The sequence below is a fragment of the Drosophila busckii genome, chromosome 3L (assembly GCF_011750605.1).
Source record: "Drosophila busckii strain San Diego stock center, stock number 13000-0081.31 chromosome 3L, ASM1175060v1, whole genome shotgun sequence".
NCBI lineage: Eukaryota > Metazoa > Arthropoda > Insecta > Diptera > Drosophilidae > Drosophila > Drosophila busckii.
The window spans coordinates 15447487-15473952 of NC_046606.1; the positions used below are offsets into that span (position 1 = coordinate 15447487).

The 26466-nt window shown below is 39.4% G+C and overlaps 2 protein-coding genes across 9 annotated transcripts; one reads left to right on the forward strand and one right to left on the reverse strand.

Annotated features, from left to right (window-relative positions):
* Nucleotides 1-1056: 1056 nt before the first annotated feature.
* On the reverse strand, nucleotides 1057-26216 carry LOC108600229 (whirlin). 8 transcript variants are annotated; one of them, XM_033293881.1, is made up of 18 exons: nucleotides 25010-26216; nucleotides 16994-17867; nucleotides 16787-16919; nucleotides 15657-15787; nucleotides 14321-14610; nucleotides 13945-14265; nucleotides 13712-13883; nucleotides 13541-13651; nucleotides 13443-13472; nucleotides 12162-12245; nucleotides 11773-12081; nucleotides 11106-11177; nucleotides 6143-6148; nucleotides 4890-4970; nucleotides 2514-2600; nucleotides 1659-1853; nucleotides 1495-1587; nucleotides 1057-1423 (listed from the first exon to the last, which is right to left on the reverse strand). In XM_033293881.1, exons 2-18 carry the CDS (start codon nucleotides 17846-17848, stop codon nucleotides 1295-1297), a joined length of 3099 nt encoding a protein of 1032 aa, XP_033149772.1. In that variant the 5' UTR covers nucleotides 17849-17867; nucleotides 25010-26216; the 3' UTR covers nucleotides 1057-1294. The 8 variants fall into 8 exon arrangements, with proteins under 8 accessions (XP_033149772.1, XP_017843138.2, XP_017843139.2 ...); XM_017987649.2 differs by lacking the exons at nucleotides 11773-12081; nucleotides 12162-12245; XM_017987650.2 differs by lacking the exons at nucleotides 11106-11177; nucleotides 11773-12081; nucleotides 12162-12245.
* On the forward strand, nucleotides 7222-10832 carry LOC108600230. The gene is made up of 2 exons (XM_017987658.2): nucleotides 7222-7350; nucleotides 10413-10832. Exon 2 carries the CDS (start codon nucleotides 10443-10445, stop codon nucleotides 10668-10670), a length of 228 nt encoding a protein of 75 aa, XP_017843147.2. The 5' UTR covers nucleotides 7222-7350; nucleotides 10413-10442; the 3' UTR covers nucleotides 10671-10832.
* Nucleotides 26217-26466: the final 250 nt, after the last annotated feature.

The following is a 26466-nucleotide window of genomic DNA, read 5'->3' on the forward strand; positions in this document are numbered from 1 at the left end:
AAAATTGTTATAACTTAAAATAAAATAAAGTAAATAAAGTTATTTTTGACTATGACTTTAATGTAAAAACAAAATGTAAATATAAAATGTTTTAAAATATCTCCTTTTTTTTTTTAAACAGCTCTTGCCTAACCGGGATACAACACAGACGTGCAATATAAAGCTGATATATAACAAATGTAGGCTCTCTAGCAAAGCTGAAGCGACAACATTGCTTTTGTCTTTATAACATTTGCCAATTTTAGTTTGGTTTTTTTTCCGGAGCTTTTGTACTTTTTGTACTTTTGGAAGTTAGAGCGAGTTAGCGTTAGGCTAGGGGTAAAAGAAGCAAACTTAAATGTGATTAAGGGCGTGTTTCTTTTTTTTGGGGAAGGGGAATATTGAAGCAAATTTGTTAGCACAATTTAACTGTATTACTGTTTACGAAAGCCAATTTGAAAGAATGTCACAAAATTGTTCCAGTTGTTTTTGTTTATGTTGCTGTTGTTGTTGTAATTGCTTACTGGTAAACGGAATTATGATGACTTTTGTAGCTGCTGCTGCTGTAGAATTGCTGCGGTTGTTGCTCTTGATGTTGCTGCTCATGATGATACTGCTCATGGTGATGCTGCTCATGGTGATGATGATGATGATGATGGTGATGTCCGTGTGCTGGCGGATGGTATTGTGGGTGATCGTGTTGATATTCGCGTTCCCGTAGCTCGCGTTGTTCACGCTGGTCACGCTGTTCGCGCAACTGTTGCTGTTGCTGTCGCTCACGATGATGTTGCTCTCGTTGCTGCTGCTGCTGCTGTCTTGTGGGTGTCTGTGGCTCACGCGTGGGCGTGGCATTTTGTGACTGCTGCTGCTGCTGTCGCTGCGTTTCATGCGTGGGCGTAGCTTTAGTGGGCGTGCGAGTTTGCTGTTGTTGTTGTTGTGTTTGTTGCTGTTGCGTTTGATGATGTGGTTGTTGCTGTTGTTGTGGTTGTTGTTGTGTTGATGATGATGATTGATGATTGTTGAGCGCTGTGTTGCTGCCATATTGATTGCTGCTGCTGCTGTTGCAATTGTTGTTGATATTGCTATTGGCATTGCTGTTGTTGTTGCTATACTGTTGCTGTTGTTGTTGCTGTTGCTGTTGTTGTTGCTCTTGGTATTGCAGCTCATGTGGCAGAGGTGGTGGATTCTTAGCTTTTGTCAGCGGTATCGGTGTTGGCATTGGTTTTGGCGTCTCCGTTAAATCGATGCCCCATTCGTAGAGGAACTCCAATTTTTGTCGCTCCAATGGGTCACTAGCCGGCAGGGCAAGCAAATGTTAGGCTTCTAAAAATATTAACGCTGTTGGCTTCGGTTCCAAATTTGATTTTTTTGCTTCGACAACTAAGAAGGTTATTTCAGCCTTTTCACGATTAGCGAAGCACTCGGCTATCAATCGAGCAACCTCCTGCAATAAAACGACAATTTATTAATAAGCGTTAAATATTTATAGCCTCAGCCTCAGGCTCAGGCGCTCACCTGATGATGTAGACCTTCCACTTTGGTGCCGTCTACTTCCAGTATTAATTGCCCGACTTCCAAGCCCCCCGCTTCAAATGCCGCACCATTTTCCTAATAATAAATTCAGATGGTGAAAATTGTTTGCCACTTCATTTATTTTTCAAAATTCCAAATGCACTTACATGGATATTGATTATCCTAGGAAGCGGATGTTTTGTATTAGCACCACCTTCGATAGCAATACCTAAAATTGGTTTCGTTTTCTTAACTGTAATGTGTAAGTTGCCTCTATGATCAGGTACGACGTTTGGATTGTGTTCATGTGTTTGTTCAGTCGTTGAACCACCGTTCTGTTCAGCTGACAGACGTTGCATGGACTGTTTGTTCATGAACATGAAACGAGAGTTAAGTAAAGCATATAAATGAAATATACATACATATGCATTTAGCCAAATTCATTAATTGCAATTGTTAATGTTAAGTTCTAGCCTACGAGTACATAATTAGGTTTGAATAAAAATAGTTGAAATAAGTAAAGTGTGTGTGTGTGTGTGTGTGTCGCAAGCAAAGCTAACATTTTTAATATAGTAACTGTTTATAATAAGGAGTCTTGGTATTGGTTTCTTGTGTCTCCATGTGTGTGTGGGTTTTTTCTTGTGTTTGTGTGTAGCAAACAAAATGCAATTTCAATGCTAGAGCTAGCTATGTTAGTTGGCCAATAGTTCTTGGAAGTAGTTTACAAAATGTACTAATAATTTTTATACATATTATATGGTTTACTTTTTCATGTTCAAAATGGAGCGTGAAATGTAGTTGTTGTTGTTGTTGATTTTGAGTTTTGTTGTTTTATTGTCGTAGTGGTAGTCAATTGTGCTCTTAGTTAAGAATAAAATGTATTTATATAGAGCGAATTTTCATAGTCAAACCACAAACATTATTTAGTTTTATTGTTGGCATTCTCTGCAATAGTATCTTGGTATTTTTTATCTGGTATTTAGTTTTTGTGGCATTTTCGCTTTACAGTTAGAGCAACTCACCTGATGCCTTCGTACACCTTTATCGCCCAGCAAAGTGCCGCCTTCCTCCTTCATATCGAAGCTTCTTGAGAGCTTTGTGGCCAACTCCTAATTTATATATTTTTCAATGTTGTTTGGTTTTGCAAATTGTTTTTAAACAATTTGTTATGCAGAGTGCGCAAAGAATTCATATTTTTTTTTTACAATAAATTGTATGTAAAACGAAAATAGTAAAAATATTTGCATAAGAATTGGTTGTAGTTGTACTAAGTACTGTTTTGCTTGTTAAATATTGTTGTAATTGGTTTTTGTTGTAAGACGAATATGCTCGTGTAATTATAGAGTTTGCTTTGATTTGAGAAAATATTTATAGTTATACAATAGAGAAATTAAAGGTGTTTTTTTGGGGGGGTATAGAATAGAATATTTTATTGGTGATAGATATGCACTAAGAGAAAACACCATAAGCAAGATAATTTCATTTATTACATAGCATTTATTGCGTGCTTGAGTGAAACAATTTGATCTGTGTGAAGTGAGCCCCAGTTGAGTTTGAGAGAGAGACAACAAAATACAAATATTTAAATGCCACATTGAAGTCAATGCTATGGAAGGAATTTTTTCGGTAGACAGCTGTAGCTAAAGCTCATTCTGCAAAAAGCTTGCTATGTCATATAGTTTAGTATATTTCAATTCAAAAGCTTTGCAGCAGTGATCTGCAATCTTGAGTTAAATAATATTTAAGCATTCTTACGCTCAAACATTTCAAATTGACAAATTTTTATTATTTACTATGCTACAAAAAAGCTTTGCCAAAACTAAGCTCAAAGAGCACCTTTAGTTGCCTATATTATAATTATTATTTTTAATTTTATGTGCATGTGTATTTGTGTATCAATGTGTGTGTGTGTGTGTGTGTGTGTGTTGGATGAATTTGGCGCGTATGTAGCTAAGTTTGACTTTACAGTGAATCAAAGTAAACATCTTGCAAAAACGGCAACTAAGACATATACATTTACATATGTACATATACATATACCTTTATGTATTTAGGCGAATAAAGTTACAATAGTTTGATTTTGTCTAAATTGGTTTTTATTAGCAATGTCTACTAACTGCAGCTAGAGACAATTTTGTTAGAGAAGCGCTAAACTAAAACTTATTTTACAAATGAATCTAAGTTACAAGTAACTACAGCTAAGAGTCTAAGTGTGTATGTGTATTAGTTGTTGTGTGTGTGTGTTGGTGTTTGTGTGTGGTGGTGGGGGGCAGCAGCTAAAGTTTAAATACAATAAACGTAAACTTAACGTAAATCAGAGGGGAAATCTAATTACAATTGGCAAATGAAAATTAACAAGTGAAAACTACGAAAAATACGATAAAACAAAACTAAAAACTTGTGAAAATTAGTTGATGAGCCAAAACCAATTGTTGTTGCAAGTGATTGGTATTGATTGGCTGTAGTTGCTGTTGTTATTATTGTTGTTGTTGTAGTTGTAGTTGGTGATGGTTGATTTGGTGGTTGACTCATGCGTAAATGTGCAAATGTATTTTTCAAGCGTTTTCTTTTCTTTTGCTTTTTTTTTGGTTTTTTAATTTGTTAGTCCCTGTTTTAGGTTCTTTTGTTGCTTTTAGTTTTTGCCTTTTATTTAGTTAACATACTTACACAGTTTATGACAAGTACTTTAGACGAGTAAGTTTAAGGAATTTAATTTGTGTATAACTACAAACTATAAACATGTGACTACGCACTGGACAAACAAATCTGTGCATGGCTGTTGGTGTGTTGCTGGTGTATTTGTTGGTGTGTTGCTGGTGTTGGTGTGTGCGTAAGTGAGCAAGCAATTAGTTGAGATTCTAAGTATAACGTTAACTAAAATGCAAATCCTACAATTACAATTCATAAATTGGTGTGTAAGTGTGTGTTAACAAATGTAAATGCAAAACATTATTTAATTTTTATTTATAATTTTAATGAATTCATTTCAGTTGCAGTTGGTGGCTTGGTGCAGTTACTTGCAAGGCACATACAATAACAAAAATAACAGTTAAAACAGTGAGAGAAATTAGACAGGAAATAGTTGTGTCTGTGTATATGCATAAAAGAGCGAGCGAAAGAGAGTGAGAGGGCAACAAGACTATAAAACAGGCTTTAACTTGCGCTCTTAGATGAAACGAGATGCAAATTTAAATTGAAATTCAAAATCGTTGCACATTCAATTGCTCTATTGATTCTAACACTTAGTTTGTTAGTTGTAGTAGTTGCTGTTGTTTTTTGTAGTTGTTGGTTATTTTTATAGTTTGCTTTTTATAGTTCTTTGCTTTGTTCGTTTAGTTATGATCTGGTGGTTGTTATTGTTTGGTTTTCGTTAATACGAAAAATACATTGGCACTTACAAGAGGTCGTCCCCAATACCATGATTTGACACGTTGTGTTAAACCACCCAAATGTGAACGTAGTCCATCTAAGTAGCCGCCCTGAAATGCACACAAATGAACAAACGAGAACAATTTTGGGGTAGGGATAGTTACGGGTTGCACGCAAAACAATTCAACACAAGAGTAACTCAAACTAAATAATAAATGTATTTCAAATTATATTCAATTCAATTCAATTCAAGATTGTAATGTAATGATCAAAATTAGGTTTCAAGTGCCAGAAAGAACTGCCAGAACAGAAATTGTGTTGTTTATAGAACTCAAAACATTTATATATATATTCAAGTATCTGGAGTTTTGTTTGTGGTGAGTTTGCTGCGCTAACTTAAATCTAAAAGTATGTAAGTATATGTTTGTGCTGCTTTATATAGAGTATCAAACTACGATTTACGCTAATTTATATAGGTTATATATAGGGTTTTAATATAGGCTGTTTTATGAAAGAAACTACTTCATATATAATATGTAAGTATGTAGGTCAATACTAATTGTTTAAGTTTATGATCCTTGCTAAAATGTCTGTATAAACTCATTAAATACTTGTTTTGTATATATTTATATATACTTTGAGCTACTTATATTTTACTGTATATTTGAACAATATATATACACAAATTACTAATTTAAACGAATTTAATAAATTTGCTGCTAAAGAGTTGCCTACAAATAGTTGTTAAAAACCGTTGCCTGCTTTTAGGCAGTCGTGTAATTCTAATTTCAAAACAAACAATTTAGGCAATTGAATTGTTTTGACAAAACAATTGACAAGTTGTCGCCCACAATGTTTTCCAAACATATATGTTAAAGGTCTTAATGTATAATGTAACGTTTCTGAACATTTTTATAAAGAACATTCTATAAACATAGAATTCTTTTATTTGAGGGGTAAGCTTATCCAATGCCAATGCACTTACTTTAACTTAAAGCAATACGTTCGATTATATAAACTTATAAAGAAACGTATTAATGCATTTTAAATTTAAGTACTTTAGCCAAAGTGCAGCCAAATGGGCTGCTTCCTTATGCATTGTTTTTATAGTAATACAATTATTTATGTGTAAATGTGTGCAAGTGTGTGTGTCTTATTATGTATGTGTGTGTTAGGTGTGTGTATATGTAGAAAAAAAGTAGTTTTTTTTTGGAAAAAAGTGCTTAAATTGTAACAACGGGCGAAGAAACACGAATGTATAAGCGTAATGTAAAGCGCTTACCTGTTCCTGTTTGGTTTTGTTTTGTTTTGTTTTGTTGTACAATATTGTAGGCAGTGAAAAGAGACGGAGCAAAAGAGAAAATACAAAAATTAGTTAAGTATATATGTATGCATGTATAGTATATTGAACAATAGTAGTATAAGCAGCGCTTCAACTGTTTTTCAATGTCAAACGTTGGCAGCTCTTTTGGCCATCAACTCTTTTGTGGCCATTGGCTTGCTATAACAAAAGCGCAATAGCAATAGCAAAATTTTCTGTTTACGTCATGCAAGAGCAAAACAAAAAACATAGACACACACACAGACACAGACAGCTGCTGCTGCTGCTGCTGCTGCTGCTGCTGCATGTCAGCTGCAGATATTGTATCTTTATCTCATAGATACTTTGCTGTGACAGCAGCAGCAGCAGCAGCTGTTGGTCATCATTGCGCAAAACTGACAAAAGGCCTATGCATAAATAATCTACATATTGTATATACTATGTATGTCTATAATAAATTGCTTACTTGTATTATTTTACTTAACAGATTTATGGCCATAGCTCAATTGGCAAAACAGCGCCAATGATAATTGTCGTCGTCGTTGTCACTGTTGTTGTCGCTGTTTATAATTTTTTGAACCATAAACACTTACAAATAGGTTGGCTTAGGCTATAATTACAAACTAGTTTCCAAGTGTAGACAGGGTATATGAACGTTGTGTTCACTGCTGCTTAGCACTCTTACTTGTTTATTACTGGGCCATAAAAAGCAACTGGCCAAAGAAAGCCACACGCAAAGTAAACTACAACTACAAAAACAAAAACAAAACAACAATCGCTCTCAAAGCGACAAATGTATGCTCTTCTTACTTTATTCCAATGATTGTGTAACTGTGTGAGAATCAACTTGAAACGTGCAACTTATAATAATTTAATTTAGCTTCTTAGTTGCGTAGCTTTAAAACTAAACACAACTCAGCTGACTGAGCCGCCAGCAAGTTCATTTGATGCTGCTGCTGCTGTTGCCGCCGCCGCTGCTGCTGCTGGCGTCGACAGCGCAGTTTGGCTGCTGTTTTGGGCCGCGTCTGCATTTTCAGTTTTTAGTTGCGCGTTGTTGCTTGAAGCGTGAGGTTTTGGCTCCGACTTAGGCTCCGCAAGATAAAGTTTTGTCAGCTCCCAGTTCGCAAAGAGGAAATCACAATCACCCGGCCCGGCTTTTCAACAAAAACGTGCGTATAAATTGCTCAAATTGCGAGTAAATTGTAATTCAGTTATAAAAGTTGACAAATTTCGCGCTCTGTTTGCCACAAATTGTTGCATAAACAAATCGTAGCACCTTACTGTTGTGCTGGTGGTGGTGGTGCTGTTGTTGTTGCTACCTCCATTGTTATATCATCATTGTCTGCTTTTTGTTTTGTTGGCCTAGTGCAACGCCTGCCACTTGCCGCAAGCCATCTGCAATCTTGACTAGCATGTGTCATAACAAACACACACACAATTGTGTTGACTTGGGAGTTTGGGAGGCTTGGGGCACAACAAAGCTGTTGGCAAACTTAGTTTTTGCATTCAATTAACTGCTATTTCTCACCTTCGTTTTGATTTTTTTTTAGCCAGTCTGCGTGCTAATTTCTTTTGTTTATGATTGTTTTCAAACTGCTTAGAGTTTTTGCTACGCTTTTGCCGACTGGTTTTGCAATTAAGTTGCTTGAGCTGTGCTGACGGAAGTCGAGAGATTCTAAGCGACAAAGCTCTAGGCGCTGTTGCTTAACCTCAGCTTAAGGGAAAGCTTTGTCAAGCATAGAGATAGTAAGCGCTAACTAGTAGTTAGTAGTTAGTGTGTGGAGCACAGCATGAAGCAGAAAGTAAGCACAGAATTCAGCTTAATTAAAAGCTAAAGCCCCAGCCTGAAGATATTTGTAATTTTTAGACCTTGAAGCGAAGTCTGAATTGCCCAGCTTAAGCTCAAAAGTTCAATAAATTGGCATTAAATTTGCTCAGTATTTTTTTTTTCGAGTCGCAATTGCTGTGCACAAATTGGTGCGTCTAATATCTGTGCGACTGGTGTATCCATGAGATACACAGATAATGCGAGCGCAACTTCAAACCGCTACGCATCGAGGTCAATGGCATGCCATGTGTGTGAGATTGTCTACGCTTTGGATTTGGTTACAAATCTCATATGCGCTGACGTCGAGTTTGCAAAGTCATAAATTTGATTGATTTTGAAACGGTTGCCCTAAGCGGCTTACTAAATTTATAAAAAATAAATACCGCTGACTTAAATGCGCTACAGCTGTGACAGCATCAGCAGCAGCAGCATGATTTGTTTCAAATACAGCTACAGTACAGTTAAATTGTTAAACAATTGACGTCAGTTGGACGTGGAAATGTGCTTTTCACTTATTGTCTGCGGAGAAAACTTTACAACAAAAGGCCTCGCCTAACGCATAGCGTTGAGTCTATTGCTGACGCAGTCTTTTAATCTTGTGCAAACAAAAGTAAAGTAAAGTAAAGCTAATGGCCATGTCACACCATTGTTAGCTTGCGGGCAGCCTGAGAACGCTTTAGAAGTATTGTATAATCCGCCAGCAGCAGCACAATGACCCATAAAAGTAATAACAATATATAAATATTTATTAACTGTCAGCTGAATGATCAGTCCAGCTGCCCTATAGCTCTCTATCTAGCTTTAAATGGGTCATAGTGGAGAGCAGTTAAAGCTGCGAAATGGGTCAAAGTGCTGTGAAGTTCTCTGCCAATCAATTTTATACTTTTACAATTTCCAACGCATCGTAGCTGCTAATTAAAACTGACATTAAGTGTTATGTGCCAAGCATAAAAACGCGCCGTGTAGCAATAACGATACACAACTTATCAAAAATTGGACAGTAAACAGCGAACGTAAACAACACCCAAAGAGGCAGAGCCAGAGCCAGAGCCAGAGCCAGCGCCAGAAGCAGACGCAGAGGTAGAAAAAAGTCTTAAGAAGAAAAGGTTGAAGTTGCCGCGGGCAAATCTCGTAACTGTGAGAACTTTAATGACGTTTCGACGGGCTAACAAAAAACTCTTTATGAGCAAAAGTTTCGACTGCCTTGCAGCATAAATTTTGAAACAGCAATAGTTGTAGCGCAATAGTTAATTAAATAATATATTTTTACTGCCAAAAATTTGGACATCAACTGATAGTGTGGGTCATGTTTTGAATAATTTGTTAGCGTTGCTCAACTTTTGACACTACAACACAATTTGTTGTTAAACTTTTAACTTTTTGTCAGACATCTCTCTTTCCTTTTTTTGATTTACTTTTGCTGTTGCTGTTACTGCTGTTCACTCACTGGTTTATAAGCAAGTTGCTTATATTTTCCAGCCATTGACTTTGTAGACCGGATTTTGGTTTTGCTACGCATCAAAATGATTTATTTGTGCGTTGTATTTACATGTTAAATGGGCAATCGTAGCAACAATAACAACGGAGGCAGCAACAACAACAATTTACTTTCCATTTATGTCAGTCGCAAGTCTTGTTGTGCTCTTGACAAAGTTTTGTACCTTATTTAGTACGTTTCTCTAATGACCCACTTTGAGTTTTTGGTCTGCGCTGCGCTGCGCTCGCCTTGTCTCATGCGCTGTAATTTCAAAATACGAAAATAAAAAATAAATACAACAACAACAGCAACAGCAAAAGTAAGAAGAAAAAAGTGAGTGTCGCAGCGGCCAGACAGCAACAACAACAGCACAACGAAAAGTTGTTTGTCAGTTTTAGTTGAAATCAAACTGGTTGCTTGCTCAGCCGGTCGACTAAGTCGGTTTGGCCGTTTGAACGCGCTGCTGCAGCTTGGTCAGCAGCAATCGGGCTCCAAATGGTGTCAGCTGTGTAAACAGGGCTAAGCGAGTGGATCCCTCTGGCAGCGCCAAGACCATTTACAAGCCAGCTGCTGTATGGCCAACGATTGCTGCTGACAGCAACAGCAACAGTTTTACACGCATTGAACTTGCAATTGTTGTTGCTGCTGCTGCTGCTGCTGCAGTTGTTGTTGCCTTTGCTTTGATTTGTTTTGGCCGGCTGCCTTTGCGGAAGCTATTGCAGTGGTATCTTCATGTTTGCGGCATAACATGCAACATTTTGTGGCAAGCGGCAACATTTACTTTCACTTTTTATCTAAACACCCCGAGGCAAACGATAGCCTCACATACCCCACAATTTCATATAATACGAGTTCTCGTAACGAGTTACGAGTTGCACTCGCAACAAAGCAATCAATTCATTAGACAAATTTAATCATATCAACAGGCAGAAGACAATAACGACGCAATAACCACCATGGAAACCTATTTGACCGAGATCAAACAATTGCGCATACCACGCCCGAAATTTGAGCCCAACAGCTGCCATCAGCAGCACCAACATGCAACAGTGACGGCGACGCCCCCACCGCACCATAATCATCATTATCAGTGGCGACACTTTGTGCGTCCCTTTACACCGCCACGCGACTATCATTTGCCAGTTGTTGGCGCTACGGACAGCGCCACGCACGACAAGATGTGAGCGAGAAGTCTGGGGTTTTGCTCTGGGTCTGGGTTAGAGTTCTTCGTGGTTTGATTTGCATTGGATTACAATTGCGCTTATTGGCTTTATGAGTGCTTAGTGTTAGTTTACAATATATATTATAAAACAAAAGCTAGCTAGCAAGCGCATATATTAGTGCTTAGTATATATTAGTTTAAAAATTAGTTTAGAATAAAAAGAGATACATATACTATATATATATATATATAAATATTCAAATATGAGTTACAATAAAGCAACCAAGATTGTTTAGTGTTTGTATAAATTTGTGTTTGTTTAAAAGACTTGTATGTCCATGGATATGATTTCTGTTATGAAGCATGAAGTGAGTTTCTTGTGATATGAATACTGCCCAAAACTCTCATCAAATCCATTTACATAGCACGCTCTTAACGAACTCTTTGGCTTACTCACCGCATCGTGATCGTAATCCTGTAAAAGGGTTTCGCTACCTCGTCGAGTTCTATGCTCATCACAGCCGTATTCCTAAGCCGGGACGAAAAAAGCAGGAAATCATTGATTTGGTTGTCTTTTAAGTGCAAATTTTGCTTGCTTTTTGGTTTGTTACAACAATTAGCAGCCAATTGAACAACAATTGAAAGTTAATTAAAACAAAAGTTTAACATTTATGGTTTGACATTTAGACACATAGAACGAATATACGATATTATAATATTTTAGTCGTTAGAAAATAATAAATAGCAAAAGAGACGTTACACAACACTCACAACATAACATACAAGAGAGTCAAATAAAGTAACAGAAAGTAGACAAGAGAGAGAGAGAGAAAGAGAGAGTAACAATTGGAGCCGAATAAAAGCCGAATGTCAACTTTTGCTTAGGCACAGAAAATAATTTGAAATTAAAATTCTTTTTTTTAAATATTTTTGCGTCAAATATTAAATATTAAATATTATTAACTTGTTTTAGGTTTAGCAAAGAATATTAATTATCGTCGTTTATGCACTGATATTTTACATCGCAGCTTTTTATGAGAATCATTTCAAAAGTAAAGCTTAAGTTTGCAGGCTAGAGAGCTATTCTTGTGGACACTCCGAGCTGCATTTGCTACATTCCTGACCTTTTGCTGATTGTCTAGAGCTTGTTTAAATTTCAATTGATTTGGTCCCAACTGCTGGTGATGATGAGCATGATGACGCACAGTTCCGACAGCGCCACCAACGCCACCCAAATGACGCAATGAGCTATGTATCGGTGGATAATGCTGTTGTTGTTGTTGTAGCTGTGATGATTTAGGTGGTGGTGATGATTGGTTTTGGTTTTGGTTGCGTGATGCGGCTGCTGCTGCTGCTGCTGCGTGTGAGCGATGCAATATTGGTCCCGCCGACATGGGCCGATATGGCAACTGTATTGCGGGTCTATGAATCAATGGAGATTAACCGAATAACAAAAGGGTCAGTGCTGCTTGCTAAATAACTGAAAAATGCTTGCTCAGTGTAGTTGTTTCATATCCGTTACGGTCATGCCTAGCCCCGAGTCCGACGAAGGACTGCGTCCGGTGGCGGCGCTTACTTCCATATCGTCAGCTGTTACCTGTGGGGGGAATTGGAATGGAACGAACGATTTTGTTGGCAAAGCGTTTCCGAAAAACAGTTGTTGTTGTTGTTTAGAGGCGATAGCGATAGCGATAGAGATAGACACAGAGAAAGAGTGAGACAGAGGGAGAGACAGAGAGAGAGATAGAAATTTGGGACTTTGACTAGACCTCAATTGAGCTTTATCTAGAAGCCAACTATCGAGCTTAAAAGCACAGATTGAGCGTGTACCTTTCGCAGAACGAAAGAGAGAGAGAAAGATTAGGGGGTGATCAGTGCATTTTGTTGTTTGTTTTGTTGGTGATCAAAGTGAATTATCCTTTATTTTTACATATGCATATTTATAAAACTTTTGTAATTTGTTGTAATAGTAGGTGCTCGATTGATTGCGCGCATGTATGAAGCAGAGTTTCAAGTGAATTTTGCTGTGACTGTACTGAGTGTGCAAACTGTTTTGGTTACTTCATAATATACGTACTATATATATATTTAATACCATCTGCTTCCTTTATACAATTAAATTTGCTTATAGGAGTAAATATCATTTCATTGAAATTTAAATAGGCTTAATACTAATAGTAGCTGAAGCAGCTGCTTTTGACGCAACTGTACTTGATACATTTTACTAGAAATATATGTATGTATGTATGCAGCTACAAAGAAATTTGTTTTGCATTTCTAAGTAAAAATTGACATTCGTTTTGTCTGTTTTCCAAGAAAAATCATAAATCATTTCTGTCTCAAATAAATATTCGATTGGTTTACCAAATTGTTAACAAAGCACATGCAGCGAACAAAACTTAAAGCAGCAACTCATAAACAGATTGAACAGTTAAACAATATAGATATTTTTAAATATGTATGTTACCTACACACAACAACAATTAAACTACAAGTTGTACATTATTTATTAACAATTACTGTGTATTTATATAATCTTAGGTTCATGGCTATTGAAATTCAAAATAATATAAACAAAAGTACAATAACAGCGACAACAATTGACGACAACAACAATGTTTATAAAACAGTAATTATAGTTATAAATAGTAATAGTTTGTTATATAAGTTAGTTTGGAGTTAAGAACTATATTTGCGAGTAGTTGAGTTGTTAGTTTAACATGCTCTTGAGAGTAGAACTTGACTAAGTATATATAGTGTCAGTGTCGTAGAATAAATCTGCTAAAAAGCTTACCGGCAAATCACGTGTGGGATCTCCCTTACGCTGCAATTGGAGAGACAATAACAGATAGAGTACAACTTATGAACTAAGCCCGCGAGCCTTATGCTTACCCTAGGTCTTTCCACACTATATGGATCGCGCTCGCGTCGATAGACAAGCTCATCATAGCGCGTACGATCCTCGGGAAAGACAAGTTCGCGTATTTCCGTCACTAGCGTGTGCTATAAAGTGCAAATGGCGCCGTGAGTTTATTTGATACAACTCAAATTTGTATTGCTTACCTTTTCGTACGTATCTAACATTTCTAATAAAACGGCAACAAAGGCATCTATGGTCATTGCTTTCGCACTATATTCGGCTATATAATATGAAAGACTTGCAAAATGAGGACGTGGCAATAGCGAACGCGCCTTCTCTTCCACCATGGTCGCAATTTGACCTTTTCGACGCGCTCTGCAAATATCACGACTTTGAAATAAACAACTTACGCACAGTTTGAAGTTGCCTTGCTCACCTTGTGCCAGTTGGACTGTATGCGTCCCAGGGCTCCATTTCGATGGACGTGCAGGAGTGCGGCACTTTGCCCACGTCGCGTATTACCAGCGACATGCGCTTGTGATACTTGAGCTGACCGACGGCCTCGTCATGCGTTACGTCCAGAAACGATTGACCGTTGACTTCGAGTATTTCGTCGCCAATCATAAGACCCGCACGATCAGCTACACTATCATTGTCCACGCCCGTGACAAAGATGCCGAGACCATACTCCACGCCGCCGCGTATCATCAGGCCCAACGATTGTCCTGGCTCTATCAACAGCTCAACGCGGCGTATTCTAATGGAGCATGAAAATAAATCGCTTGTTCTTTACTTATTAAATGCGATCTTACCTATCTCTGCGATCGTTTCTTCTGCCACCATACTCCATGGGCGGCGAGGCGGGCCGACCGTGTCGATCCATCCAGGAGCATGTCTGACGAAAGGGCAGTCCCGCTCCGCCGGCAGCGGCTGCTTGCTGTTGCGCCGACGCAGATTGTGGGAGCAGGGGTGGCATTGATGCGTACATGGGATCGCGGGAGGGTGGACCAAAGCCATGGAGCGGCGCCGTTGAGTTCAGTGTGGGCGGTGCGCGCACCGTCATACTGATTTGACGTGACGATTTCAATATCTGCACACATCTCTGCATTAAGAAAAAATGTGGCAATAGAAGAGACACAAACGAGAGACGGAGGATGCGAGCAAAAAGGAACCAACGATAGATAAAAAGGAGCAAAGAGAAAAAACAGACAGCAAGAGAGAGCAGAAAGCTTACAGAAAAGAAACTGAATCAAAACTAAGTAGGGTGGCAAAAAACGTTAGAAAATGAATTATTTCAAAAATAAATATAAAATTTGTAAATGAATGTATTGAAATTTACATGTATGTTTTTTTTTAAATAAAATTAAAAGGGAAAGTATACAAACTATATGTTGTAAGTGAATTTGCAAACGATTCAATTCAATGCGACTAATCTATTGCCAATTTTTTCTCAGTGGTTATAGTTGAATTAGTGTTTTTTTTTTTAATTGTATTGTTCTTACTTGCTTAGCGTTTGTATTATTTATACAAAATGTTTAATGTGTCATAAGTAGTATATATAGAGTGCATTTGAAAGAAATATATAAAACTACACAATCCACTTTTAGAGCACAACAATTGCAGCAAGTATTGAAAAGAAAACGAGCGAGAGAGAACGAGCGCGAGCGCGAGCGCTAAACAAGTTTGTCAATATTTGTGGCCTTAAGAAATGTGTCAAAAGCAGTAAATTTGAAAGCATGGGAAACGGCACATCGTGTGCTGTAGGACTATGCCAACGCCAAACTAATTTCAAGGAGCCGATAGGGTTAGGCAATTTGAATAAATTGGCCCGCAAAGTGCCGCCCTTATCGCAGTCTATTAGCAAAAGCTTTTGAGCAAAATCATATTAAAAATCAATAAAGTGTGCAATTAAATCAGCCTTTTGAATAGATTATACGTGGCAGTGCACTGTGGCACGAAGCTGAAGCTGAAGCACTTTCTGCTAAAGGCTGCTGGCAGCGCCAAAAAGTCGACTACAAAAATGATTAGTGCCGTCGATTGTGCTCTAAACGTTTATTGTTTATACATAACTACATTAGCTACTACATAGTCATAAAGAAATCTATTTATGTTTAGCCATAATTTTCAAAAGCTAGTGAGTATGCTCACCTTAAGCGCCTCCTCGTGATTGATTGAAGTGAATGGCGTGCCGTTCACCTCTAGGATTGTATCACCGGGTCGCAGGCCGGCGCGTTCCGCCACCGAATTCTCTTCGATGCGTGAGATGTAAACACCTAAGCCTGTCGATAATGAACCCCGAAAAAAAAACAACGAGCAACGAGTAAAGCAAACAAAATCAATTAGCAAACGAGGCGCATTAAACTTTTAATAAAACGCACACACACGGAGAGAGAGCGCGTCAAACCCCCCGCGCCGCCTACTTTTTTTTAAATTGTATGTGTGTGGGTGTCTTTTGTTTTCATAAGCCCTTTTCATTAAGCCAGCAGCACTACAACAATAATGACTTTACGTGTGGGCTTGTATCTTGGTGTGTGTGTGAGTGTGGCAGCCATTTTATGTTTAATTTATAATGCACGTGTGCCTGAAAGCAGCCAACATGACACACATTGAGCGAGTCCATGGATACGATAAATTGATAGATGACTGAGCGTGTGGTAAGCTCCCTTAACACACCAACAGGCCTGCGCAACTTAAATAGATTTTTTCTTTATCGATTTTAAAACGTTACCCACACTGTAATCTAAAAATACTTAGCCCACCCAGTGGGCGGATGGGGGTTTAACCCAGGTAGTCAACTGCAAAGTGCGCCTGGAAAATGTCAAAGCTGCGCTGGCAAACATGGCAGCCAAACCACAGATAATAAAACTGAATTGGAATTTAAATTGCAGTAAACTGCTGCTCGAAAATGTTTTGCATTTGTCAATGCTTCACAGCCGTGAAACCGAAACAGGAGCAGGAGCAGGAGCTGAAGCCGAAGCCGAAGCCGAAGCGAGCCGTACGTCAGCTACGTGAGCGAATAAATAATTGACTTGGCACTGCACCAAATCAACACACAGAATTCAAGACAATATGTTTAAGCCCCAACTTGGCGGCAATTGATATTTTATATAAATTGCATGACGGGGCAAAGTGTTAAAGCCAAAGGTCAGCTGCTGTGTGTGGCAATGAAGTTTGTTGATTAATTAATAAGCTCTGCTGGTTTGAATTTATTTTTAGAAAGTGTTCCACACAGGCGTATACGTATACGTATACGAAATGTTGCACTACTGTCTACGCACCCGAGTCTTTGCCTCCTTTCACGCAAATGCCAAATCCGTGATCGATTTGCTGATCACGTGACATGGACACCGTGCGCGTCGTAAGTTCATGTATATTCGGCACACTGCGATCTCGTTCGCGATCTCTATAGATCTGAAAATATAGAAAGCAAATGTGTATAACTAATTGTCGCTTGGCCAACAGCTGCTGCTGTTGCTGCTGCTTACCTGATGCGTCGTTGAGGGCGGACTGCTGGCCGGACTGCGTCGTCCGGAGCGGTCGCGTTCGCGTGTGCCGCCATTGCTGTAGTGATAGCTACTCGTAGGAACTGAAGACGACTGTGTGGCGCCAAACATGCGCAGCACCTGCTCCGGTGAGATGGGCCGCTTCTTGTTGCCATTGCCCTTGGCCGAGGACGCGTGCCGGCCACTGGATGCCGTCGATGTGGGCAATGTGCCCGCCATGCCTGCGGCCATGTGACTGGAGGGCGAGGAGCTGAGATAGGCGGAGCCGCGTCCAGGCAGCGAGCCACCTTTTGTGGGCACGCCCGCCGAATTGTAATAGTAATGCGGTGAATGCGGTCGCTCAATGATCGTATACGATGTGCCGGGCGGGGAGTAGTAGAGGCCGGAGCGTCCGCTGGCGCCCGGTGCGGAGCCAACGCCGCGTAGCGAACTGGTGCTGTTGCCGACACGTGAGCCGAGCCCAATTGCGGCGCCTGTGCCGGTGCTGCCGCCGTAATGTACGTGCCCGCTGCCAGTGGGTGGGGGACTGATCATGCCAAAGGCGAGACCAATATCTTCGGCCTCATAACTGTTTTGGGCTGCTGCTGCTGCAGCCGCTGCACTGCTGCGTAAATGCTGAGCGGTAAGTCCCGCTGAGCCGCCGGTGGGCACACTCGATGATGACTGTGTGGCACCGATGCCGCCAAGACCAGCTGTTGTTGCTGCATGGTAACCGTATGAACGTGCACTCCAACGTGAAGGTCCAAGATCGCATAATTCAGCATAATCATTGCCAGCTGCGCTCATTGTCAGGGGGTCGCCGTCGTATGGTATACCACTACTACCCCCAAGGCGCATTACACTGTGAGGGCTGACGCTAAAAAACCAAGAAGAAGAAACGAGAACGAAAGAGTGAACAAGTTAGAAACAAGTGCATATTTAGGATAGGTTCATAAGTCATTCCCTTTGCTCATCATTACAACTGCTTGCTAACCATTTACAAACAATGCTTTAATCTCCAGAGTCATATGTTCGCACACCCACACACACACACACACACACACATACACACACATACACATTGAGTGTGTGCCGCGTGTGAAATTTTTGTTTTGTTTCGAAATCAATAGCAGCAGCAGCAGCAGCCAGCCCACGCCCACGCCACCCCCAACAGGGCTTCATTATTCATATGCATATGCCAACTTTGGCCCCAAACACAGAACAATGGCAGTGCGCCCAAGCGCATGTTCCTTTTTTTTATTCGCACACACACACATACATACGTACATACGTTATTTGGTGGGCGCCGCTCAATAGCTCACTTGGCAGCTCAGTCCAGCAAATGGCATTGATAACACCAAGCCGTAAAAATGGGTGCATCACAATCAAAAAGAAGCTCCCTATGCATGGCTGCAAACCAGATTTTCAACTATTATGATTCGCAATCGGAATTTCAATTTGTTTTCAACGCTCAGCTGCATTGCATTGCATTTGGTGCAATTGTAAACAACGTTGTTGTTGATAAAACCGGTTGATTTTAATTCCACATTAGAAATTACAATGCCTGTGTGGGTAACTGAACGTGAATTGAAAATGGTTGCAAATTATGCTTTTGTATTTAAATTTATGCATGCTGCCAGCACCAGTTAATGTTTTAAGCTTTTGTTGTTCATTAAAATACGCGCAGCGCTTTTCGTTTCGATCTTCTTTAATTCGCAATTAACTTAACATCAAATGACATGTTAAGTCAGCAGCTTATGTTATTGAAATGACATGTTAAGTCAACAGCTCATGTTATTGCAGCTGAGCTCGATGAATTAGCAATGTCTATCGATAATGATCTGGTGTTCAAAATGTTTCAAACGTTAAACACTCACTAACTACTAAGCTACATCGACCGCTTGTTGACCACTGTTTGTAAAGACAAGTAAATGTAAATGATTGACACTACAAATTGCCAAAAACAAAATATAGCATTGCTTGCCAACTTGTATATGCAAAACACAATTTATAAATACAAATCAGGCAGCTATATTTGGCATGCACATGTATATTTATATTTGCACATAACTCTATATGTATTTGACAATAACTTGTCTTTGTGTACGAGTGTGTGTGTGTTTTGTTCTTGTTGTGCCTTAGCCAGGCTTTATTATAGAATAAACAGCATGCTTCAAATGTATTTACACATGACCTTGCTTTGCAAAGCCAACACAACAATAAAGCACACACACACGCACACTCACATTGCTAGTTACAGCAACAATAAAAGAAGGAGAGAGATAGACTATGTATGTGTGTATGTTACTTGGTTGGCGACAATGGCGTTTTGGCGCTGCCACAAGGACATTTTTCATGTGCGCAACGTGACATTTTTTTTTTGTTTTTGTTATATATATTTTTTTGGAACTTGCTTGCTGCCTGGCAGCTGTCGCACAGTATAACAAATATTATAATTAAGTAGCAAAAAATTGCTAAATTAATTAATGCAGCGATAATCGATTTAACACTGTGCCAATTATCATGATATATATGCCAAATGTACAAGTTAAGTCACTGAAATTTTTAAACACTTGCACATTGGTTGAATACAAATATTTGTACATGAAAAAAGTTCGGAATTAGCTAGGCTAGCATTGAAAAAAGTATCAGATTTATTGCAGTTGTTTTTTTTTTGTGCCACTGTGCATTGTTTTCTCTGTCTGGCTGCTGCATTGTTGCTGTGCATGGTCAATGTCCTTCTGCTGTTTTGTTTGATTTGATAAATAACTATACTGCTATGCCCCCATAAAAGTTTCTATTTGTTTTAATCCCACTGTTGTTGTCAACATTTTTCTCTATATCCATATATAATTGCAACTGCAACTATGCTGCGAGTTTGTGTGCGTGGTTTTGTAGTCGCTGCAGAGCTCTGTTGCCATTGGCCCTCATAAGTATGCTATAAAGTATTTTGTGCGTAAGAGAATTGCGCTTTTTATTTATAAATAATAGATGCTTGATATGCGAAAGGCATTTAACACGCACAGCTCTTAATAGTTGCTAAAGGCATATTAAAACATTTAAGTCAACGAGCGTTTTCCCCTCTTTTTTTGCTGAACACAGCACAGCCACAAGTTAAAGACAACAGCGGGCAGTTCATTCATCAACAACTTTTTCAGCGTTATTTTGGGGTGGGCTGCTGAAAAGTAATTATGATAAATGCAGGATATGTAGGTGTGTGTGTGTGTGTGGGTGAATATAGGTATATGTGTGTGTGTTTGCTTTTGTGGCATGCCGAACTTGTAACTGGGTTAATTGCGCGTAAAAAAGGTAGCAAAGCGCAACACACACAACACACACAGACAAGCAGGACATTTTTCATGAATTTTGCATATAGAAATATGTATGTATGCATGTGTGTGTGTGTGTGTGTGAGTGGGCTGACTGTACATAAATCTGTAAGATCTGCACAATTTCCATAAACCAAATTGCACAATTGCTAAGCTATGTGCCAAATCAGATAGCGACAATAAATGTTCGTTGTCAAATTACACATGTCTGAAGCAAGAACTTTTTTTATTAAGACACAAATCACAAGCACAGTTTGCTCCAATTCACTGATCTTTTACAACTGCAATCATTCGCTGTTTAACAAAGTAAAATGTAGAGAAAGATAGTAGTTTGATATGCTCCAAGAGCATAAAATGGAAAGCAGCAGAGAGCTGCAGACAACACCCAAGCTTGGTTAAATATACATGCCGTACTCACTGAGCAAGTCCAAGCAGTTGAGGCCAGCATTAGGAGTAAAGCTGACAACAACAGCTGATTCCACTTTTCTGCTATTGGTGCAGTTTATTATTTAGCAGCTTGTATATTTTAAGGCAATTATGACAATTGCCTTTGCACACAGTGTTGACCTCAGGCTTTGCATATGCTTAACTGTAATCGATACAAGACAGCGAACAACGCATTTCTACATTCACACATAAATATTTTTTTATGGCTGACAGCCGAGCACAACTTGCAACTGCCATGCAAGACCTACTAAGCTGCCACGCTACGCGCCTCCGAGATATGCAACATACATTTTTTGCGTTCCGCTTTATACCCTTTGGCAACGTGCTTGTCAATTCGAAAGTTAACATCGACTATGGGAACTTGTATGGAATTTATGTAAGAGTATTTAAGCTTCTCTGCGCGGCAGGCAAAGCCTTTCTGTCTTGTTCTTTTTATTTTTTCAATTTTCTTTATGGCAAAGATTGTCATGTTCTCAGCGGATTTAAATGTGGACCGTCACGTAGTCTCGGCAGCAAGAAAGAAAATCTGTTGTAATAAGGTATGCGGCATGCATATGCATAAGTTACAAGCCCAACAAATGGAGCAGATAGCGTGTGACTAAGCTATACTCTGTAATATAGGCCGTCCCTCTCGCTCTTGCTAATCGATCGTTAACTCAGCTCACTGTCATCCTTTGCGATAAACTTAACGAGGCATTTAAAACTAATCGAAATTAACTGTGCGCTATTAGTTCAAATAAATGTGCTATATTAATTAACATTCAACTGTTTCTTCGCTATTTCATGTAACTATTTTGAATATAGGGTATGTGTGAATAGAAGCTACTTGTGCTTAAGAAGCGTATGCAAAAGCAGCAAGAACAGCTACAGCCGTTGAAATGACACGTCAGTGACTTACATGTCAACTATTGATTTTTTTTTTAATTAAATATTAATGAAGCACGAAAAAAATGACAAAAGCAGCAAGAAGCAGCAGCGGCGGCGCAAAAAACACGCTTCAAAACCGGGACAGCCATTCAACTGCCTGACACCAATGCCCAGCCCCTGCTCAAACATGCCGGGAAGCGTTCGGTGACGTGGTTGGAACGCCTTAAGGCATGCTTGGCCAAAACGAAGCCAAAGCGCGCGCTCTGCTCTCTAAGCAGGCCAAAGAGAGATAGAGAGAGCCAGCGGATTTTTTAATCACATGTCGCGTTATATAAACCAATTCCAGAGTGAACGTGTATAGAACGTTAAAGCCAAATCAACTGAAATAAAATAAATAAATTTATGCAAAGCGGCGGCATCTCTTGGCTCTTGGCTCGTGGAGCAGGTCGACGTCTATGCATAGAGCCGAGCCGAGCCAGGCATGCAAACAAGCCATGCCAGGAAATGTGGGAAATGCGAAAGGCAAATGAAACTACTTGCTGGCTGGCAATGGGGTGCGACAGGATATGACTGAGGATGAGCTGGAACAACAAGACCAGGGCAAAGTCTGTGTGCCAAGTCGTGCCAACAAACAGGAAGGCACTAAAGACTCCACAGCAGACAGTGGCACACCAGCGAGCTAGACAGTCAGTCAGTCAGTCAGTCAGTCAGTCCGTCTGTATGTCTGTCAATTCGTTACTCATTCAGTTGGGCATTTTACAAAGCGCTCAGTCAAGGCAGTTTGTCCAGTCACGAATGCTTTAGTTTTTACAGCGATTGAGGTTGCAGGTTAACTAGAGGCGCTCTCCAGGCGCAGACTACGCTTAATGTAGAGTACGCTAGCTCACGCAACTATTGACAAACTCAGACAAATAAAATATAAAAAACAGTCGCTTTGCCACGAATAGCAAAAGCAAATGAATTATGTGAGCTACACTGCGAAAAAAATATATAAAAAGATTTTAGTACGTAATCCCATTTTTTCATATACAATTGCAGCTCATTCAATTGCGATTCAGGTCATAATAAAACTAATACCACTATTCATTTACTAGCTTAATGCGCAAACAATTTGCGTCCTGGACAACTTGCTCATTAAGGTGGCAAAAGCCTGAAGAGTACACAGCGCCATAACGAGGTACAAATAAAAAAAAGAAGAAAGTCTTACAAGTTTTGCTCTTAATTCACTTAAGAATTTAGTTAGGTTTTTTTTTTCCTGTGCGCCAGCAAAAAGTGGGTGGCAACTTGTGTGCGTGTGCGTGTGTGTGTCTGTGTTTGTGCGAGTCCTTTAAGTACCTTGTATTAAGAAAGTTCACTCAGCATCAGTCGTCATACAGCCTTGAATGTGCCATTGAAACTGTAACTCTGAATGCTAAATGGAAATGTGGGTAATAGCAAAGCCAAAGCAACGAATGAACACAAAAAGAAATATATATATATGTATATTTGTAGGCGAGTATTAGAAAACTGTGTGCGCTGTAGTTTGCTGCCTCGCAGCAGGCAAATAGAAAATATTAATAAAAGTGGAATTGTGCGATTCGACCTTAGACCCCAGCGAACTTTTGCCAATTTGATTTGCTGCAGCGCTTAAAACGAGTCAAGGCAGTGGCAAATAGCAATCGAACTACATGACAAAGGCTGGATATAGTAGCAAGCAGACGAACTATTACAGCAGAGAAAAGAGATGTGCGCCTAATTGTTTTGGGTGCACAGTTGCTTTAAATATGCTACGCTTGGCATTTCTTTATATCGAGCGCTTAACTTGTCACAAGTTGGTTTTATGGGATTTTATTGATTTCGCATTTGCCTGGCGTTGGTTATTTTTATTGTGCTCATAACTGTTTTCTTGTTTACGAGTGTCAGCAATAATAATTGTTAAATCTATTTGCTGTCTATAAGCTTGGATCATTAACTATAATAAGTTATCTATCGTCCTGTATGTCTAATTATAGAAACAGTTGTTTATGCTTTTAAAAAAGAAGCATGTTGGACATATAAAGGAGGTAAATTATATAATAACGTTTAAATTCAGTCACTTCGTAGCCCATAAAATAAGTTAGTGCCAATCTTGAATAAAAACTAGCACAAATTGAAAATTGTATTTTTATCTGTAACTGCTTAAAAGACTGTTAAAGCGTATAGACAAGTCGGTTGCATTCTACTTTGGCTTAACGCTTGTTATTTGTTTGGTGTCTTGACTACCTCGCAGCTTGAAGTTTATTTGAATTTCTTCTCAGACTCTTTGAGAGTGCAGCTAAAATCCTTTTAAATGAAATCATTTTTTCAATCAGAAACCCCTTGAATTGCAGTCGGCGTCCGCACGGCAATTAAAACATGTCTTCACTTGCATAAATTGTGCACTAATTGGCGCTGCTGGCGCGCCCTTTTTTTTTTGTCGCATCAGCTGTCACGGTTCGCAGTTGCAATTACAACTGAAAGTAGCGGGTAGTAAATTTATGAAAATATTCCATACCCTCTGGGATACATACTTATTTATGCGTTGCAAAATGCAGCCAAAAAAACCAAAGCATGAGTGGCAATAAACATTTGCAACAACATGTTGGAAATGCGATTTTAATTTAAAACATTTGGAAGTCAGCGAGCACGAAAATCAATCAGGCAACATCTACTTATAAGCGCTGCTGGAAATCAATTTTAATTTTCAATTAATGGCAAACAAGCGCATTTGATGTGGAAATGTGCAAATGTTGCTACAAACGTAAATTAAGCATACGCGTTGTATGCCGAGCCGCTGCGTTGACTGTCGACGAGCCGCGGCATTTGACATTTAATTAGGCGCAAATATTAATGAAATGTCAGCGCGTCAAAAGAATATTTTTTTGTGGCGCAACATTTTCGAATAAGGTGTCATTAAATAACTATTACTTGGACAACGTTGTCAAGGTGCAACAACAAGCGGGTTACATTATTAATTCTGTGTGGTATAGCGGCTTGATAAATTGATGTGGCTTGTCCTTGATTAGCTGAAGAGCCAAACAAAAGCAGAGCACCTGCAGCATTATGGGCGGACATAATTAAGTAAAGACATATTTGATATTGTGAGCGCAACTTTTTAATATGAAAAATTCCACGAAGTAGAAAACTCAATCAAATGTTGTGCCTTTTGGTGTTATATCTAACTGGAGAGGCAGCTAACTATGTTAAATTGAACTTCCATCAAGATTGATTATCTGAAAGTTGGCGACAACTTTTGTGTCGCATTTGTTCTTATTATGTTGTTGAGCATATACTACACATGTACTGCTCTGTTATATGTATGGCATTTGTTTTGAAAAGTTTGGGCATGCATGTCGCACACTCGCTGCTCACTGCTTACCTGTTTGAAATTCTAAGGATACATTAAAATTGCGTTGCGTGTCTCTGTGTGCGCACGGCCTGTATCCTGTGCCAGTGTTTGTGTTGAAGTGGCCCTATTCAATAGTTGTGACAGCCAGGAACAGCAATGGGACAAGCACCGGCCAACGGACTGTCCGACGTGCTGAGAGTAGTAGTTGCTGTTGTTCTTGCTGTTGTTGTTGTAGTCAAAATGCGCCTTGCACGCTTCCTGCGGCAGTCAGCTGCTGCTGCCGCTGCTACCGCTTGCATGCAAAAAGTTTCGCCTTTTACTTGCTTTTTTTTTTGCTTCGTTTTTTGTTATTTATTTATTTGTTGTTGCAGCGGATATTCCGTGTTGTTTAGTTGAGTTTTAGTTATGTGTGTTTTGCTATGTGTTGTTTGCTTGTGTGTTAATATATGCGCTTCCTGCTCGATGCTTGTGCCGAGAGTGAAAGTCTTTAGTCAGCGTTGCCAGTCGTTGCGAACTCACGCGGAGAGCGCGCGCACCGAGTGTGGTGAGTTTCCGACTTGTGGGAGTTAAAAACACAGGCGCGCTCTGCTCTCTGCTCTCGCTCTCTCTCACTCTCTCTCTCTTGCTTTATGCGCTCTGGCTCAAGTAATGAGTTTTTTTTTTGTGTGTAATTTTTATGCCTTGTTAGTTTTCTTTAGCAATTCACAATTTATTTAGTTAGATTTTATGATTTATATACAGTTAAGCATAACAATGTTGTGACATGTGTTGAGTTTTGAGTAGAGCGTAGGAGTGGCTGGCAGCCAGCAGGGGCGGCGGGGGCGCGGCAGCTGTGGCTGTGGCGCTTATAGTTCTTTCGCACGCCTATAAATTGCCAACAACTTGCGTGCTGCGATTCGGTATTGGTATCGGTTTTGAATGTTTTCGGACTCCGAACCCGAAACTGTAACCAAATATCGTTCAAACGTGTGGCGAATTTCGACGCTGTGCCGTCGTTGTAATTTTAACCTTCTGCCCTACTGCCGCATGCGTCATCAAAATTGTTTTTTTTTTTTGTTATTTGGTTCGCGTTTCGCGTTTGGTGTTTTGCTGTTTTTTTTTTTTTGTTGTTTATTTGTTTAGTTGCAGTCGTAGTTTAATAGGTTTTATTTTACGTTGCCTAATACACAATTTATTTGGCACCCAAGTCACACACGCACACACACTTAGACAAATATCACATGCCACTCACGCACACACAGACGCACGCACGCACACGCACACACACACACTCGCACACACACTCACAGACGCGCGCGCTGGCACAATTTTTGTTTGTCATATTGTTGTAGTAGTGTGTGTGTGGTATGTGCGTCTTGCAACTTAAGTGCATAGGTATGCGTAGCTTTCATTACCCATACGCCATGTTGCACGGCCGTGTTTTTTTTTTATTATTCAGTTCTTTAACTTAGCTTTAGTACACACGCACCCAAGCACGACATTCAATG

Excerpts from the sequence above, each read along its gene's own strand:
- LOC108600230 (XM_017987658.2), top strand. The coding sequence starts at position 10,443 with ATGGAAACCTATTTGACCGAGATCAAACAATTGCGCATACCACGCCCG.
- LOC108600229 (XM_033293881.1), bottom strand. The coding sequence starts at position 17,848 with ATGCGCCTTGGGGGTAGTAGTGGTATACCATACGACGGCGACCCCCTG. Across the intron at positions 12,246-13,442 it reads ATCCCACACGTGATTTGCCG|GTAACAGCTGACGATATGGA; the intron begins GTAAGCTTTTTA and ends TTCCCCCCACAG. Across the intron at positions 1,588-1,658 it reads CTAGGATAATCAATATCCAT|GAAAATGGTGCGGCATTTGA; the intron begins GTAAGTGCATTT and ends ATTTATTATTAG.